Source organism: Papaver somniferum, chromosome 10 (genome assembly GCF_003573695.1).
Source record: "Papaver somniferum cultivar HN1 chromosome 10, ASM357369v1, whole genome shotgun sequence".
Lineage (NCBI taxonomy): Eukaryota > Viridiplantae > Streptophyta > Magnoliopsida > Ranunculales > Papaveraceae > Papaver > Papaver somniferum.
In genome coordinates this window covers 115,621,109-115,639,334 of record NC_039367.1, presented here as the reverse complement: position 1 = coordinate 115,639,334, position 18,226 = coordinate 115,621,109, and the positions used below count along the sequence as shown (strand labels likewise).

At 35.0% G+C, this 18,226-nt stretch overlaps 1 protein-coding gene and 1 long non-coding RNA gene across 3 annotated transcripts; one reads left to right on the top strand and one right to left on the bottom strand.

The window, feature by feature from the left end:
• Positions 1–541: 541 nt before the first annotated feature.
• On the bottom strand, positions 542–1,528 carry LOC113317574. The gene is made up of 3 exons (XR_003343667.1): positions 1,504–1,528; positions 660–811; positions 542–558 (listed from the first exon to the last, which is right to left on the bottom strand). It is a non-coding gene; the product is annotated as an uncharacterized LOC113317574 (long non-coding RNA).
• Positions 1,529–2,759: 1,231 nt separating this feature from the next.
• On the top strand, positions 2,760–9,119 carry LOC113319338 (autophagy-related protein 18h-like). 2 transcript variants are annotated; one of them, XM_026567603.1, is made up of 9 exons: positions 2,760–3,414; positions 4,348–4,812; positions 5,075–5,524; positions 5,876–6,121; positions 6,258–7,076; positions 7,148–7,323; positions 7,527–7,660; positions 7,856–8,428; positions 8,625–9,119. In XM_026567603.1, the coding sequence occupies exons 1-9, from the start codon at positions 3,229–3,231 to the stop codon at positions 8,627–8,629; spliced, it is 3,054 nt and encodes a 1,017-aa protein (XP_026423388.1). In that variant the 5' UTR covers positions 2,760–3,228; the 3' UTR covers positions 8,630–9,119. The 2 variants fall into 2 exon arrangements, with proteins under 2 accessions (XP_026423388.1, XP_026423387.1); XM_026567602.1 differs by having other exon boundaries at positions 7,847–8,428.
• The last annotated feature ends 9,107 nt before the right edge of the window (positions 9,120–18,226 follow it).

Below are 18,226 nucleotides of genomic sequence, written 5' to 3'. Positions count from 1 at the left end.
AATCTCTTTCTAGGAAGATGCATAAATTTAATCAGCAGTTACACATCCATAAAAAAAGCTTGTGTACCCATGTAATCTTTCCTTGCAAGGTTTTTTCGTTTTAGCATGTGTAATTACGAGTTACACATGCATATGAAAAGTGTAATTAGAAGTTACACATGCATCTGATTTGTGTAATTATGAGTTACACGTGCATCTGACTAGTGTAACTAGGAATTACACATGTATGTGACTGGTGTACTAATTAAGGGATACACACCAAAAATATGGCTAAAGTACTCGGCAATTACACATGCATCATACCTTAAATCTAGTTTCACTTTGGCTAGTGTACCTTAAATTTATACACATCAAAATATCCAATCATGATTAGTTAGGTATTCCTCTAACCAATTAATTTTTAAGATGCCTGCATATGATGTTTAAGCAGAGAGATGGACATATAATTGTATCATACCTGCCTTCACCTTTTCACAAAAGAAGAATTTTCATATCCTCATCTTGCACAATTAGCTTTCTTTTGTTATCAAACTCCAATATATCAGGATTTTGTATTCCCTGCAATTGACATTTGATAACAAATACAATAAATCAATACAACAGACACACATGAACCAATGCCAAAAAAAATTTGGAAATGAACATTGTTTACTATTTACCTTTCTCCAAGGTTTCCTGAGGGATATCTTTCTCTGATATCAACAGTTGATTGGGTTCTTTTACAGTGTCATCCAACTTAATGTGTAACTATGAGTTACCGAGGCAACTGAATAGTGTAACTTGGGGCTATACATGCATCTGAGTTGTGTAACTACGAGTTACACATGCATATAATTAGTAAATTATAATGAATGAAACTCATCATTCAAGTTTCAAACCAAACAAACACCGCAGATTATATTGCATCTGACTAGTGTAACGATGGATTATACATGTATATGACTGGTGTACTAATTATGGGATACACACCAAAATATAACAACTATACATCCAATTATAATGTGTAACTAGCAGCTACACATCCAATTATCCTACAATTCATATGTAAAAAATAGAAACGTAAACGTAAACAACTAAAATGCTAAGGAAATGATGATCTAGCAATCCACATACCACTCTCATTAGCTCTAACAATCCAACACATAACACCACCAACAAAATCTTATAACAACAGATTCCTGAAACCCAACTGAGTTGATTTAATTCAGTGAAATCGCTAACAACTTAACTACATATCACTTCTTAATCAACTTAAAATCCAAAATATTATTTCTGTCAATCATACCACTAACAGTGCAACTACTTATGCATGCTTAATCAACTCCATAACTACAAAAATATAAACTAATTCATTCTCACAACAGCAAAGTTCAAGAAATACTACAGAAGCTAATTCACATCAGACACACTAGCCAAAAAGTAAAGTTCACGTACTACACCATCCACTAAAAATTGACCATCATCCACTAAAAATGTGAGTGGAAGAGAAATGAAAAAACAAACCTATTGTTATCATCTTTCATACAGTCCAGTCAATGATGAGTTTGTTTTGTCCCATCTTTTTAACGAGCTTCTTCTTGATCACAGTGAATGGTGAGAAGGCTGCATAACGTCAAGCTAAAATAAAAACAAATTAGTATTCTTAACTTGCGCATAACTTAAACAAATTTCATTTGAACATATAGAGGGTTAAATTAGATAGAAAATCAAAAGTTGACCAAAATTAAATCGATTGAAGGGGTAATAAAAAATAAAGTATCCTGAGTTCAAATATGAACTTATCTTTTCAATAATAATTACAGATTCAGAGATAAGTTAAATCTCACTCAAGAACCCTAGAAAGAAATTAATTGAAATTTTCTCGAAATTTCCATCTCAAAAGAGAGATTAAGATGATACACAAATAGATCTAAGCTCCGACTATGATTTGAATAATCGATATAATATAGATCTGAAAAATCTTCAATATATTATTGCGAATTCAAGATCTGATGGAAGAACAACCGGAATTAAAATGAAAGCCTAAATCGAATGAAACAAAAATGTAATAAAAACCATATAACTACCTCAATTTCAAGTTTATCGCCCTTTTTACTTTCTTTTACGGTCTTTATCAAATCTCTTTCTTCAATTTATGTGGTTTATGAACTGAAATCATTTGTAAACCCCAAATCTTAGTGTGTTATCAGATCTTGGAGACCGATAAATGAAGATGACTTATTTGCTTCTTCATTTCTGCTATTTTGGAGGAGTTGTTTCTTCATTGGAGAGCTCGATCGAGAGGGTTAGGGAGAATGAAAGAGAGAGAGAGAGAAGTTTTTCTCCGGAGAGAGGGAAAGAGAAATAAAAATTGAAAATGAAAATATCTCCAGTGACTTTTGCTTATAAATGGGTACTTTAGGTAATATAAAAATTCCAGATCTAAAATTTTTATTGGTAAGCCCGATAATTAAAAGTTATGGGCCTAGAAATATCAAAAAGTGAAAGTATGGAGTTGATAGTGAAAGATCCATTTTGTGGGGCTTCTATATGTTGAACCCATATAATAAGGGGGTCCTAGTATTTTTCACAATACAAAATCTAAACCTTAAATATTGTTACCTCTTCTTATTTTTAGTTATGTTACCATATAGCATTAAAATTTTCCCTCCCACGTCAAATTAATTTCACTATTTACCAACCTAATTTTCAATTAAAATCCCTAATAATAATAATAATAATAATAATAAATCCCACTAAATCGCAAACCCGTGTCTGTCTTCTTCTTCTCATTACGCCTCTACACTACTTCTTCGTTCCCGTTACGACACCATCATCTTCTGCATCATCTCATATCTCAAACAAGTTAAACCTAAATCTTTTGCTTATTTTTAATTAAAAAAAAAAACCCAAATAATTGATTTCTTTAGTTTAATTTTTACTTGCAGCAGAAACAACTGGCAACACAAGTCTAAATAGATCAAAAGAAAAGAACAAGTCTAAATAGAATTTGTTTCTCTCTCTCTTATTATTCCTTTCACGTCAAACCAAAGAAAAACATCAAGAATTACAACTTATTTTGGATAATCATCAACTACCAAAATCATTCTTGACTGGTCCTTGATTATGGGTTAGTTTTTGATTTTGAAATCGAATGATAAAAACTCGATTATGGTTGGTGGTGGTGGTGGGTGAAGAAGAAAAGTTATTGAAGAATTTTTTTGAAACATTTGGGGTTTTTTTCGGAGGATGAGGAAAGGAAAAGGGAATGGTACTAGAAACAATAATGGGTTATTGACAAATTCAATAAGGATTGTATCATCTTGTTTAAAAACTGTTACTACTAATGCAACTACTGTTGCTACTACTGTTCGTTCTGCTAGTGCTTCCGTTGCTGCTTCTATCTCCGTCTCTAATGAAGATCGTAAAGACCAGGTTCAATCCTTTTTCTTCTTTTTATTTAATCACCTAATCTGGGTTCCTATTTAATTACTTGTAATCTCATTGTTTGCATTAGGTTTCATTCATCTTTAGTTGTATGACTTAAAATAGTATGATTGGTATACCAATATTGTAGATTCTTAATGTTTTTTTTTATTCCCCCCTTTTTTGTGTGTTTGATTTCTTGTATGTATTATGAATCTGTTGACTTTGGGATTGGTTTGGGGATGAATTTATGTTTACTTTGAAGTCATGGGCAGTTCAAATGAGGGAAATTTAAGTTCATTTGGTTATAAGTAGTGGTTAGGTGTATAAGGGTTGAGAAATTTAGACCTAGATGAACCCAGGTTGTAGATATTAAGTTCTCAAATCATGGGTTCTTGAAGCCTTTTAGGAATTGGGGATAATTTTATGGGATGTCGAGTTTGAGGTATCGCATGATGTTTAAGCCTACGTATCTATCAGAGCGTCATAATTGTTTACGACTTAACAAAATGAATATCCAAGGTTTATTCATAGTCCAGTATTTCCATTGCAACTCTAAATGTACTGAAGCATCGGGCGTCGTGCTCGTATTAGTGAATGGTTGGGAACATGGGATTTTTGCATATCTATTGTGGACTTTTATGTTGCTCCATAACATGCAAGCTCAAGAAACTTAGAGCCTAGAGATTAGGTCACCAGACTGACTAAGTAAGATATCCAGTATAACTGCGGAAAATAGGACCTCAGGCAGTTGCAGTTATGTCATTTGAACTCAGCCACCTAGTAACTGTGTACGTTTTGAATTATACGATAAAGTTATTATGTAATGAGTATTGGAGAATAGCAACCTTCACCATCTGATCTCAATTAATCTGCTTCAGCTATCATGTTTTCCGTATCAGGTCAGATTACTTATCATGCGAACTATCTGTGGTCAAACAGGTATTATGGGCTGGTTTCGACAAACTAGAGCTTGGTCCATCAACCTTCAAACATGTTCTTTTAGTTGGTTACTGCAATGGATTTCAAGTTCTTAATGTTGAGGATGCCTCTAATGTCACTGAATTGGTTTCAAAACGGGACGGTCGAGTTACATTCCTACAGATTCAGCCGATTCCAGTAAATTTAGGAGGACCTGAAGGTTTTGGAGCATCACATCCTTTGCTTTTAGTTGTTGGAGGAGAGGAAACCAACAGTTCAGGAGGGGTTCAAGGAGGGGGACATTCAGGTGGTCCGTTTAAAGATGGTAATATTGAGCCTCAAGCAGGAAACTGTGTTTCGTCTCCTACAGCTGTTCGGTTTTATTCACTAAGGTCTCACAGTTATGTGCATCTCTTGCGCTTTCGGTCGGCAATTTACATGGTTAGATGCAGCCCTCACATAGTAGCTGTTGGTCTTGCAGCACAAGTAAGTATTTGTAGTATTCAAGCTGATGATCAGACTATGATTGCACTATAAATTAGGATGCTCTGATTGCAAGTTATTTTATATTCAGTCTCTGAGAATTTAGCATTTTTCAATGTTTTGGTTCACCACTCTCGGCATTTCAGGAACACATGGACTGAAACCCATTTTTACCATGTACTGCAAATATATTGTGTATTTCATAGTTTTCAAAACTACTAATGGAGCCAAGAATTTTAACTGTTCTTATCGTTTCTTGTGTCAGATTTACTGCTTCGATGCCCTCACTCTCGAGAACAAATTTAGTGTGCTGACCTACCCTGTGCCCCAGGTAGGAATACAAGGAGAGCTTGGGGTCAACATCGGGTATGGTCCAATGGGTGTGGGTCCTAGGTGGTTAGCTTATGCTTCTGTCAGTCCTCTGTTGTCAAACATGGGCCGGCTAAGTCCACAAATCCTCACCCCTTCTCCAGGTGTTAGTCCTTCAACTTCACCCGGCAATGGGAGCTTGATGGCTCGTTATGCAATGGAATCTAGCAAACATTTAGCTGCTGGATTAATCAATCTAGGCGATATGGGATACAAGACTTTGTCTAGGTACTGTCAAGAGCTCCTTCCTGATGGTTCAAACTCTCCTGTATCATCTAATTCTAGCTGGAAAGTTGGTAGGGTTGGGTCACCATCACATTCTGCTGAACCTGATAATGCGGGGATGGTTTGTTCTCTTTCACTCTCTACTTTCTTTTATTATTAGGAGGTTCTTTGCCGAAGAGTGTCTGACTTTGCTATCAAAACTTACAAGAAAAATACCAAACATAAATTAGAAAATGATCATACTTCTTATGCGATGGGCGTAATAGAATCTCATGGTAGTTCAAGTGCAATTTTCTCAGTGAACTAGATCTTTTATTATCCTAAGATCCCGCAATCTCTGGAACTTCATAGGAGTACAATTTCTTTGATTTAGTGAAGAACTTGTATGCAGAAAATGTGTTGGCTTTGTTGAGAAACGGTAATACTTAACTTCATATTTGCAAATGTTCATGTTCGAAATGGCCTGTTTCAGGTTGTTGTGAAGGATTTCGTCTCCAGGGCAGTTATTTCACAGTTCAGAGCTCATACAATCCCAATATCTGCATTGTGTTTTGATCCAAGTGGGACTCTTCTGGTCACTGCATCTATACATGGCAACAACATAAATATCTTCCGAATTATGCCATCCGTCATAAAGAATGGGGCAGGTACGACAAGCTACGATTGGAGCAATTCTCATGTTCATCTTTACAAGATGCATCGTGGAATGACAACAGCTGTAAGCACTGAAATAAATTTGTCTTTTTTAGAGTTGTTTTTTTTAAACACTTTCTTCCTTGGATGCATGGTTGATATCTTTTTAGTTTCTTATTTTGATTTCCCATTCTTTTAATGTTCATATTATGAATATTCAGGTTATACAAGACATCTGCTTTAGTCAGTATAGTCAGTGGGCAGCTATCATATCGTCCAGGGGAACTTGCCATATCTTTGTTATATCTCCTTTTGGAGGTGATACTGATTTTCAAACACAAAGTTCTCATAGTGATGGGCCCATCCTGTTACCAGGTGTATCTTCACCATGGTGGTCCACCTCATCTTTCATTCCAAATCAACAGTCGTTTCCTCCCCCACCTCCCGTTACATTATCTGCGGTGAGCAGGATAAAAGACAGTTATTCTAAATGGATAAAATCGGTTACCAACGTTGCAGCTTCTGCAACAGGAAAGACATCTGTTCCATCCGGTGCTATTGCTTCGGTTTTCCACAACTCCATACCTCGCAATCTTCACTCTGTTCCTTCCTGGGCAAATGCGCTGGAGCATCTATTGGTCTATACTCCTTCTGGACATCTAGTTCAACATGAGCTTGTGCCATCTTTGGGTACAGAGCCAAGTGACGGTGGTTTTAGAAGTGAGGCAAATTCTCCGGTGCAACAAGATGAAGAACTAAAGGTGAAAGGTGAACCTATTCAGTGGTGGGATGTTTGCCGAAAATCAGATTGGCCAGAAAGAGAGGAATCTTTCTCTAAATTTGACCGGTTTGGACAAAGTGCTGCAGAGATTGCCATGGATGCTGCTGATTCTGAGGATAATGATGTAAGTTCGGTGATATCAAACAGTTCCACAGGTAGCAAAGATTTAGCAAAACCCCATGAAAGACTTCATTGGTATCTCTCTAATGCGGAGGTGCAGATAAGCTCTGGGAGGATACCGATATGGCAGAAATCTAAGGTACCCATTCTGGTGATTCCTCTTGCTATTTTGTTTGTTATTGGTAATAATTTCATTCACTTTTCTTGTAGATTTCGTTCTACACGATGTTTCCTTTGAGGGCTAGTGAGAGGAATTTTACAGAATATGATGTTGGTGGAGAGATTGACATCGAGAAGGTTCCTTCTCAAGAGGTTGAGATAAGGCGAAAAGACTTACTGCCTGTCTTTGACCATATCCATAGCATCAAATCAAATTGGAATGACAGGTAATTTCTCGCATCTTTCTGTTATTTACTGTATCAGACAATTTATTGTGCACTTGCTTAGTCCGCACACATCAAGATTTGCTGAAGTCCTCCTCGTTACCCGCACCCAACTGGCAGCATGTAAATTGTGCTGTTGAATGAAGCTAAAATTTTCAGCCCACTCATTGTAAATAATTGTTTTTTACATTTTCTGAGTAATGTAGGAGCTATGTAGGTGGGCGCATTCAAAGTTCTTCATTTTCTGAGTCTCACAAAGTGAAAGGCAAGCTCACAGAAGAATCTGGAGGATACCATTCTAAGCCATCATCGGTTGTGTCAGCAGAAGGCTCAAATAGAGGTAAGTTGTTGTATTTGAGTTATTGACACAAAAATCCTAAGTTATTTTTTGATTTTGCTAACATTGCAAAGTCCTTTTCTATCTTCTAGCTATTATTAGTCTTAAACCCAGTTATAAAGCTATGCTTTGATTAATTTTATGGTTTCATCCTTATATAACATGTTACTAACTTCTTTCATCCATTAGGGTCATCAGTAACATATGGAAGTTTACTTGATGTGGATCAATCGAACACAGTCAAGTCTCCTGAACATGTTGACCTAACTATGAATGCGATAGGAAATGCAAGAAGTGGCAGTAAGAAGCTCGATCCACTCCTAACGAACCCAAGCTTCTCTAGTAGAGAATATGCATCATCTCAATCGGGAAGCATTGACAAGTTTGATTCTCATGTAGAAGAAAGTTGTGTTGCAAATGATATGTCCTCCTTAAAAAATAACATGTTTGGTGTCAGAGAACCTATAGCTGAAGAAGATGCCTTTTTAAGCACCAATGGGATCTCTGAAATTTCTAGTGCGTCTAAACAGTTCTCCTCAAGTCCAACTAATCTTTCAGAGGAAGCTGTGCCTACAAACTTGCATGATGAACCAGATTTCGGGCTATTCTTTCAGGAAGGATACTGTAAACCCTCTGAGCTTGACGAATCTCACGAGTTAACTGGATCTGTTACTGATGCAGACAGTAATAGTAGTCACTGTGAGAGGGAGAAACCTGAAGAAGGAGACGATGACGACCTGCTTGGGGGTATCTTTGCCTTCAGCGAAGAAGGTAAGAGTTAGAGAATTATGTACTTGACAACAATCAATAGAAAGAAAAAAAGGTGCCCATTCTTCTATATTGTATCTCTGAATCTGCAGACCCTTAACCTAGAAACCTAAGCTTTTCACTTTTCAGTTTCCTATAAATGTATCATTCTGTTTCACAAACGAATTGTTTTTAGTTATATCTCATGTCCTTTTTGCAGGTTGATCAGTACCAGTCACCCAAGGGCATTGGAAAAGCTGAAATGATGCCTCCATCTCTCTGGGGAGTCCCTTGAGAAGCTTGCCACCAGAAAAGTTTATATTAAAAGACTTCCTTGATGTGATTTTCAGTTTTCAGCTTCAATTGAAGGGCAACTGCTGTAGAAAACCTGCCAGAGCCGTCATTGTTTGTGGAAACAGATTCTTGTATTTAGACAACGCTGAAAAAAAGAAAAGGCCATTTCCTTCTCTCTCATATTTCTTCTCCTGTACATGTTGTAGATGAAACTCAGTAAATTAGTAGGATGGTTTGAATTCAAACACTCTTGGTAGAAGCAGAATTTGACTTAAAAAAACAGGAATTTCCTATCAAGTCTCTGCTTGTACAGATGATTTCATTGTGATCATCATCTTTGCTCTTTTATCTGTGTAACAAATTGTAATTCTTCAAAGAACATAACAAAAAGATCAAAAAAAAATTGATTAGAAAAAAAAAAGAGCTGATTACGCTTCTTCACTAACATTTACTGTACATTCTTTGTGTGGAAAGTTTTTGTTCTTGGTACTGGAAGTTTGCACTTTATAATTACATCCGCCTCTTCAAAGAGGTATATCAATGATCCATTTTGAGTCACTTGAGCAGTTGGCTTTGGTCTTAGAAGATGTTCATTAGTTGATGTGTTGCCGAGAAGATGGGAGATCTCTTAAAAATTCAGAAATGGATTTCAGTCACTGTTTAAAGATTTGAGATTCTTCAATCGACCGAATTGATCAACTCCTCTGCTTCTGCTTCTCAGTTGTAGTTTTTATAAGATTTCTGTCATGTCTTACATTATGTTCTGCACTTTCTTTACGAGGGCTCATATGGGGGCTTACGGAACACTAGATCCAGAATAGTTTCATAACGGCTAGTTTATCTTCATTCATCTAGTAGTAATTCCCGTTCAAGAAGTCAAGACAATTTTAAAAGATCTTCCTCAAGCTCAGATAAAGTTTACAAATAGAAAATACAATTCAACAGCGGATCAAATTGCCAAGGAAGCAAGAATAAAGAACCTTCAATATATGTCTACGAAATTACAACAAAAAATTAAGCAATCTAGCATTATCTCTAATGTATTTGATAGAAACGAAATTGTAAATTTTATGTACTATATTTGCTAGTTATATAATTCATTTTCCAATCAAAAAAAAAGTAATAATTCCCTAAGTAGATCAGGTAATCTAGTATGGTTTATGAGATTAGACTTAGGGTTTTGTTTGTAATTATTAGATAGAAAAAATAGATTAACTTTTTAGGTTTTTTGACGTAAGAGAGAAGAAAAAATTGATGTTTTTTTTTTTTGAAAACCCTGGCACTCAACCATAACGAGTGATTCCCAGTAATGTGGGTGAATCCTTATATGATAAACAAGCCAAATTTTACATATCTCATGATGAAGATGCGAGGATGCTTGAATTTATAAGATTTTTAGACGTGTTTATAATTGGGTTTGGGTTTTTGCATACGTAACCAACCATAAGACAATTTAATGGCTAGGAAATGATGAACTCCTAGCCGTAACTCATTTACGATTAGGTTTTTTAAACCAAACACCTACCTGTAACTCATTTACGGTTAGGTTTTTGAACCAAAACCAACTACAAAATATATAGTTGGTTCCATAAACTCGAATCTAACCGTAAAATCACTTGGAAATCGAAAAACCCAATAATAACAACTTCAGGGAGTAAAAATTAAAGTTAGAAAGTTAAGAATTCTCAATCTTCAACACTGATATTTTCTCTGATTTCAATCAATCTGACCCATTTCAAACACACAAAAGAGAAGAAAACAAAAAAAAAAAAGTTACAATTGAAGAAGGGGAAGAGGTAATATTTTTTGAAATGAATACGATAGGTTTTAAAATTTAATAGATGGAAGAGTAATTTGGAAATTTGATAGTACGTCTTAAGGTCATCCCCTAACGAAGCCCCTACTCATAGGAAATCACCAAAGAGTCCCTCTATCCACTGCCAATGCTTTACTTATTTAAAAGTACACAGGAGGAAAGCATAACATTGGTTTATGTTAAAACTGAGTTGTGTTTGATAATATACGTCTTAAAGGGTCCGAAAATCATGTGCTACAGAGGATCGGGCGATGTTCTGAGCTAACCCAGTTTTAAAATCGCGTCTTAATATTTTTCTTTTTTCTCAATCTTCTTGATTTGTTTGATCTTTGTTATATTAGTTAATCTTGTTTAGCATGTTTATTTACCATCCTCTCTATGTTCATAATCATTTATGAAGGTTTTGTTTAATCCTTATATGTTTTGATTATAGACCTTCCTCTCTTTTGCAAAAATCGATTTTCTTTTATTTGTTTTCACCATTCTCATATTTTGTTCAAACTCTTTTCTCAATATTTATTTTTCTATCATCCGATTTTGTCTTTAACGAAAGCTTAATTTTCTTTGCAGATCCCCCTGCTCGAGTATTCTTTCTGATATTCTCGAGTATTGCAATATTGCCCCATGAACAAGCAGTTTTGCTACCCATTCACTCCCCGGTGGTTCCTATCATTATGACACAAGTATATTATCATTGTCAGATCAAATATTTCTCTTTAAATCGGTTTGCAGTTCATGATCATCAGACTCGACTTGATCCAATATGGAAATAATTCAAAATTTGAATTCCCTTTTTCCCTTTAATCTTCCCCGTCAACACCACTTTTTTACGGAATCAGTTGCTTGATGTGATTTTCAGTTTTCAGCTTCAATTGAAGGGCAACTGCTGTAGAAAACCTGCCAGAGCCGTCATTGTTTGTGGAAACAGATTCTTGTATTTAGACAACGCTGAAAAAAAGAAAAGGCCATTTCCTTCTCTCTCATATTTCTTCTCCTGTACATGTTGTAGATGAAACTCAGTAAATTAGTAGGATGGTTTGAATTCAAACACTCTTGGTAGAAGCAGAATTTGACTTAAAAAAACAGGAATTTCCTATCAAGTCTCTGCTTGTACAGATGATTTCATTGTGATCATCATCTTTGCTCTTTTATCTGTGTAACAAATTGTAATTCTTCAAAGAACATAACAAAAAGATCAAAAAAAAATTGATTAGAAAAAAAAAAGAGCTGATTACGCTTCTTCACTAACATTTACTGTACATTCTTTGTGTGGAAAGTTTTTGTTCTTGGTACTGGAAGTTTGCACTTTATAATTACATCCGCCTCTTCAAAGAGGTATATCAATGATCCATTTTGAGTCACTTGAGCAGTTGGCTTTGGTCTTAGAAGATGTTCATTAGTTGATGTGTTGCCGAGAAGATGGGAGATCTCTTAAAAATTCAGAAATGGATTTCAGTCACTGTTTAAAGATTTGAGATTCTTCAATCGACCGAATTGATCAACTCCTCTGCTTCTGCTTCTCAGTTGTAGTTTTTATAAGATTTCTGTCATGTCTTACATTATGTTCTGCACTTTCTTTACGAGGGCTCATACGGGGGCTTACGGAACACTAGATCCAGAATAGTTTCATAACGGCTAGTTTATCTTCATTCATCTAGTAGTAATTCCCGTTCAAGAAGTCAAGACAATTTTAAAAGATCTTCCTCAAGCTCAGATAAAGTTTACAAATAGAAAATACAATTCAACAGCGGATCAAATTGCCAAGGAAGCAAGAATAAAGAACCTTCAATATATGTCTACGAAATTACAACAAAAAATTAAGCAATCTAGCATTATCTCTAATGTATTTGATAGAAACGAAATTGTAAATTTTATGTACTATATTTGCTAGTTATATAATTCATTTTCCAATCAAAAAAAAAGTAATAATTCCCTAAGTAGATCAGGTAATCTAGTATGGTTTATGAGATTAGACTTAGGGTTTTGTTTGTAATTATTAGATAGAAAAAATAGATTAACTTTTTAGGTTTTTTGACGTAAGAGAGAAGAAAAAATTGATGTTTTTTTTTTTGAAAACCCTGGCACTCAACCATAACGAGTGATTCCCAGTAATGTGGGTGAATCCTTATATGATAAACAAGCCAAATTTTACATATCTCATGATGAAGATGCGAGGATGCTTGAATTTATAAGATTTTTAGACGTGTTTATAATTGGGTTTGGGTTTTTGCATACGTAACCAACCATAAGACAATTTTATGGCTAGGAAATGATGAACTCCTAGCCGTAACTCATTTACGATTAGGTTTTTTAAACCAAACACCTACCTGTAACTCATTTACGGTTAGGTTTTTGAACCAAAACCAACTACAAAATATATAGTTGGTTCCATAAACTCGAATCTAACCGTAAAATCACTTGGAAATCGAAAAACCCAATAATAACAACTTCAGGGAGTAAAAATTAAAGTTAGAAAGTTAAGAATTCTCAATCTTCAACACTGATATTTTCTCTGATTTCAATCAATCTGACCCATTTCAAACACACAAAAGAGAAGAAAACAAAAAAAAAAAAAGTTACAATTGAAGAAGGGGAAGAGGTAATATTTTTTGAAATGAATACGATAGGTTTTAAAATTTAATAGATGGAAGAGTAATTTGGAAATTTGATAGTACGTCTTAAGGTCATCCCCTAACGAAGCCCCTACTCATAGGAAATCACCAAAGAGTCCCTCTATCCACTGCCAATGCTTTACTTATTTAAAAGTACACAGGAGGAAAGCATAACATTGGTTTATGTTAAAACTGAGTTGTGTTTGATAATATACGTCTTAAAGGGTCCGAAAATCATGTGCTACAGAGGATCGGGCGATGTTCTGAGCTAACCCAGTTTTAAAATCGCGTCTTAATATTTTTCTTTTTTCTCAATCTTCTTGATTTGTTTGATCTTTGTTATATTAGTTAATCTTGTTTAGCATGTTTATTTACCATCCTCTCTATGTTCATAATCATTTATGAAGGTTTTGTTTAATCCTTATATGTTTTGATTATAGACCTTCCTCTCTTTTGCAAAAATCGATTTTCTTTTATTTGTTTTCACCATTCTCATATTTTGTTCAAACTCTTTTCTCAATATTTATTTTTCTATCATCCGATTTTGTCTTTAACGAAAGCTTAATTTTCTTTGCAGATCCCCCTGCTCGAGTATTCTTTCTGATATTCTCGAGTATTGCAATATTGCCCCATGAACAAGCAGTTTTGCTACCCATTCACTCCCCGGTGGTTCCTATCATTATGACACAAGTATATTATCATTGTCAGATCAAATATTTCTCTTTAAATCGGTTTGCAGTTCATGATCATCAGACTCGACTTGATCCAATATGGAAATAATTCAAAATTTGAATTCCCTTTTTCCCTTTAATCTTCCCCGTCAACACCACTTTTTTACGGAATCAGTTGCTTACTCCTCATGTCATCACGTTGACTGAAGACAATCATGCACTTAGAAAATATTTATATAATATTTAACAGACATCATATCAATATTTAAGGAAACAGAATACCTTAATATTTTCACAGCTACTCCAAAACCCTAATTTCTCTCTGTATATGTTTCAAGGTTTTTGGAGGTCTCGTACCAAAGAGATTCTTCATACTTTCTCTCTCAAACAAAATCTCTAGAATCACTAAGAGCTTGAAAACTACAAATATCAATGAACAACCACAATGATAACCCAGGAAGGCTCTTGATTCAACAAAATCTCTTAATTCTGCCGCAGATGAGTGGTTTGCATGTCTCATTGGCAAGATTATGTCTGCTGATCCAGTTCATACATCAGTAGTTACAAGAGAAATCAACTAGCTATGAAGACAATACAGAAGAAAAAAAGTCAGGTACATGGATAAAAATCTTTATGTTTTTAAACTAAGAACTGATGAAGAATGTGAAGATATCATTAAGAAATATCCCTAAAATATAAACAAATGTCTGTTAAGTTTGCAAAAGTATCCAAAAAAAAATTGTGATACCATATTGGAAGTTCACTACACATCAGTGGAATGTGAAGTTCATGAAGCTATTGATAGAGCGTCACAATATTTCAATCATTGATGAAGCAATTGAGGATTTGGGTAAGAAAATAAAAGTCGATCCGGAAAACTGTAAACCAGGATGAATGAATGAAGTGGAAATGAACTTAAATAAACCTTTGAAAATGGGAGAATGGTGGAACAATAATGCCGGAAAATCAGTACGGGTCAGGTATCACTGGGAAAGACATTCACACAGCCTCTTCCCAAATTGTTACACTGTGGGTTATGATGTAGTAAACTGTGCTAGAATTGCGGATGAATTAAATCAGGAAGTAATGACAGACAAAGAATATTCACTTCACTATCAGAAGGAAGATGAGGCCAATCTTGCTAACAACACGGATATGAATAACTCACGAGATGATGGAATATCAGACATTAGAATTAGCCAGAGATCTAAAAGTGAAGACCATAGGCATAATTTCAAGTAGAATGAACACAACACTCTTATGATCACTTTTGTTTCTCATACCAATGATGATATACTTGTGAACCACAACCACACAATATGTACAAAGAGAGTTCAAATGAATGGAGATGGTACCTCATCAGATTTCACCTATCCTAACTCCCAAAATCAGCAAAGGAATCATGCAAGCTTGGTAATTTCTCATTCTCTCATTTTCATATTGAATTATAACCATCACAATCAAGTAAGTTATTCATTTTATTCTTTGGTTTCCATCAAGGTTTTTGGAATCTCTGTTTTCCTTGACTATTTTTTTTTATTTTATGGTTCAACTCTTAGTATGAAAATTATGCCTTGGAACGTTTAGGGATTTAAATTTCGATGTCACTAGCGACTACCAGCAAACCTAATAAGAACCCAAAATTCAGATATTGTTTTCCTTCGCGAAACTAAACTGGTAAAAGAAAAGGTTCTTCCTTTTTATCTCGTTATCAATTCCAAAATAATGTTGTTATTGACCCGGTTGTCCGACCGAGTGGATTAGTTTTATTATGGAAAAATAATTTTATTTGTGATATTATGAATGCATATAACAATATCTTTCATGCTGTTATTCGATTTGATCCTAGTAGGCCAAATTTCATGTATGTATGGCCGAAATGGTTATTCTAGGAAAAAAAAAACAGTGGTCAGATATCAAGACTATAAGAGAAAACATTTCTCAGCCTTGATTAGTCTTAGGAAACTTGAATTTTCATCTCACAGACTACTCAACTAGCACTAGCTCGTCTTGTGATGGCTGGGTTAACAGTGTAACAAATGATTGTGGGCTAGAAGATATAGGTTTTACAGGAAAACATTATACTTGGAGCAGTAATAATTTAGGAACTGGCAGTAGAAGACGAGGATTGACATGACACCAGGAAATTAGGATTGGAGTATACATTACCTTGATTCTAAACTGTTACACCTAAACCATTTAGGAAGTGACCATTCACCTATTCTGCTTGTAACTGATTACTCTCATAATAAATTTTGGATTCCTTTCAAGTTTTTCTTTAATTGGATCAATGATAACACTTGTTCTGATGAAATAACTAAATCTTGAGATATATTTGTTGGTGGTTCGCCTGGTTTCCAATTTGTAAAATGACTAAAGTCTACTGGGCAAGCACCCTTTAAATGGAATAAAAAGAATTTTGGCAATATCAATCAACAGGTTGATAGTTTACAGCCCAGCTTGAAGGTATGCAGAATCTACCTTCTAGCACATAAGTTCATAATCAAATAACAACAACAATTAATTCTAATCTCAACAAATGGCACAAAAAAAGAACTGATTGTTATCAGCAAAAGTCAAGGGTTACTATCTTCAAGGAACATGACAACAACACCAAGTTTTTCCATCCTAAAATCAACCGTAAAAAAGAAAGAAACAACATTGATGTCATTCATGACCAAAGTGGAAACTTGATTCAAAATAAAGAGGAGATAACTTCTCATTTATCTACCCATTTCATGAATATTAGTACTTCTAGAGCTCCTACTTTTGATGAGGGTCTCTTCATGGTGCTGCCAACACCTGTTTCAGAGAAAGACACCACTAATTTTTGTAGCATTCCAGATCCACAAGAAATTCATGATTCTTTAAAATCTATGAAACGGAGTGCTCCGGGGCCGGAGGGTTTTCAAGTAGGGCTCCGGGGCCGGAGGGTTTTCAAGCAAGGTTCTATAAAAGAAAATGGGGCATTGTAGGGGATTATTTTTGCAAGATGGTTCAAAAGTTTTTTCAAACTAAGCACATTCTAAAGCAGATAAGCAAAACATACATTTCTTTGATACCAAAGAAGAAGAAAACAATCACGGCAGCTGATTACAGACCCGTTGGATTATGTAATACATCTTACAAATAAATTCAGAAATCTTGGTTAGCAAATTGAAGCCAATAATGGAGAAAATCATCTCTCCTTTCCAGACAACTTATGTCCCAGGTTGGATAACACTCAAGCTGGATATGTATCCTTTAATATTAATTTAATTTCTTAATCAAGGTACTTATCTATTTTGGATTTAATAATGATTTTTGTCACTTGGTTTACCAGTGTATCAACACCACTACCAAATATGTATGCTAAATGGTTCACATTACTCTGAATTTCATCCCACAAGGGGTGTCAGGAAAGGTGATCCACTTTCACCATATTTATTCATCATGGATATGGAGTTCTTATCCACGCACCTAACTAAATACAATGAAGACAAAATTGTTGTTGGCATGAAAGTAGCAGGTGGTAACTCACCAGCTATTAATCATCTACTTTTTGAGGATGATTGCTTGATTTTCACTTAAGCAACACTTTCTTCGGTTAAAAATCTCTTGTAATTATTTCAGGACTTCAGCTCACAATCGGGTCAGGTTATCAGCTTTGATAAATCTTCTGTTTATTTCGATAAGTTAACTAATCCAGAGGTTGCATCTACTCTTACTGATATTCTTCGTGTCAAAACAATGAATGTAAAAGATAGGTATTTAAGTTCTCCACTTATCTTGGGACACTCTAAGCAAGAATCATTTAAGGATATTAAGGATTATTTTCTTCATAGACTGTTAGGATGATCTTCTAGTAAACTTACTCAAGTTGGCATATCAACTTAGTACCACTCTATCAGATGGGCACTTTCCAGTTACCTAAGCAGTTGATAAATCAGTTAAATAAAATACAAAGGAGATTCTTATGGGGGCATAAATCTAATAGAGGTTTCAATCCTCTTTCATGGCATAAGCTATGTAAATCTAAGGATATCAGTGGATTAACATTTAGGTACCTTGAAATGCTTAATCTAGCTTTACTGACTAAGCTAGCATGGAGAGTTTGCACCGAGTCTTCCCAACTATGGGTTAAAATTCTTCAGCCTAAATACTTCAGAGATATAGTATGCTCTTCATCACAATAGTTCTAAACCCGATTCTTCATGTGGGTATGGCAGGGGATTGGGAAAGGTCTCAAAGTTATTCAGGAAAATTACTTCATGGAGGTTAATAATAGTCGAAGAATTAGAATGTGGCAGGATAGGTGAGTTTCAGGCATACATCAACCGCCCCACTCCTAATTCAGAGAATCATGGTTCTTACACCTTTGTAAGTGAGTTAGTATTGTCGAACTCTAATACTTGGAATATCGCTATGATCAATCAATTTTTTGATGGAC

Coding starts and splice junctions, on each gene's coding strand:
- LOC113319338 (XM_026567602.1), top strand. CDS start 3,229: ATGAGGAAAGGAAAAGGGAATGGTACTAGAAACAATAATGGGTTATTG. Junction 3,415..4,347: donor ATGAAGATCGTAAAGACCAG/GTTCAATCCTTT, acceptor GTGGTCAAACAG/GTATTATGGGCTGGTTTCGA. Junction 5,525..5,875: donor AACCTGATAATGCGGGGATG/GTTTGTTCTCTT, acceptor GGCCTGTTTCAG/GTTGTTGTGAAGGATTTCGT.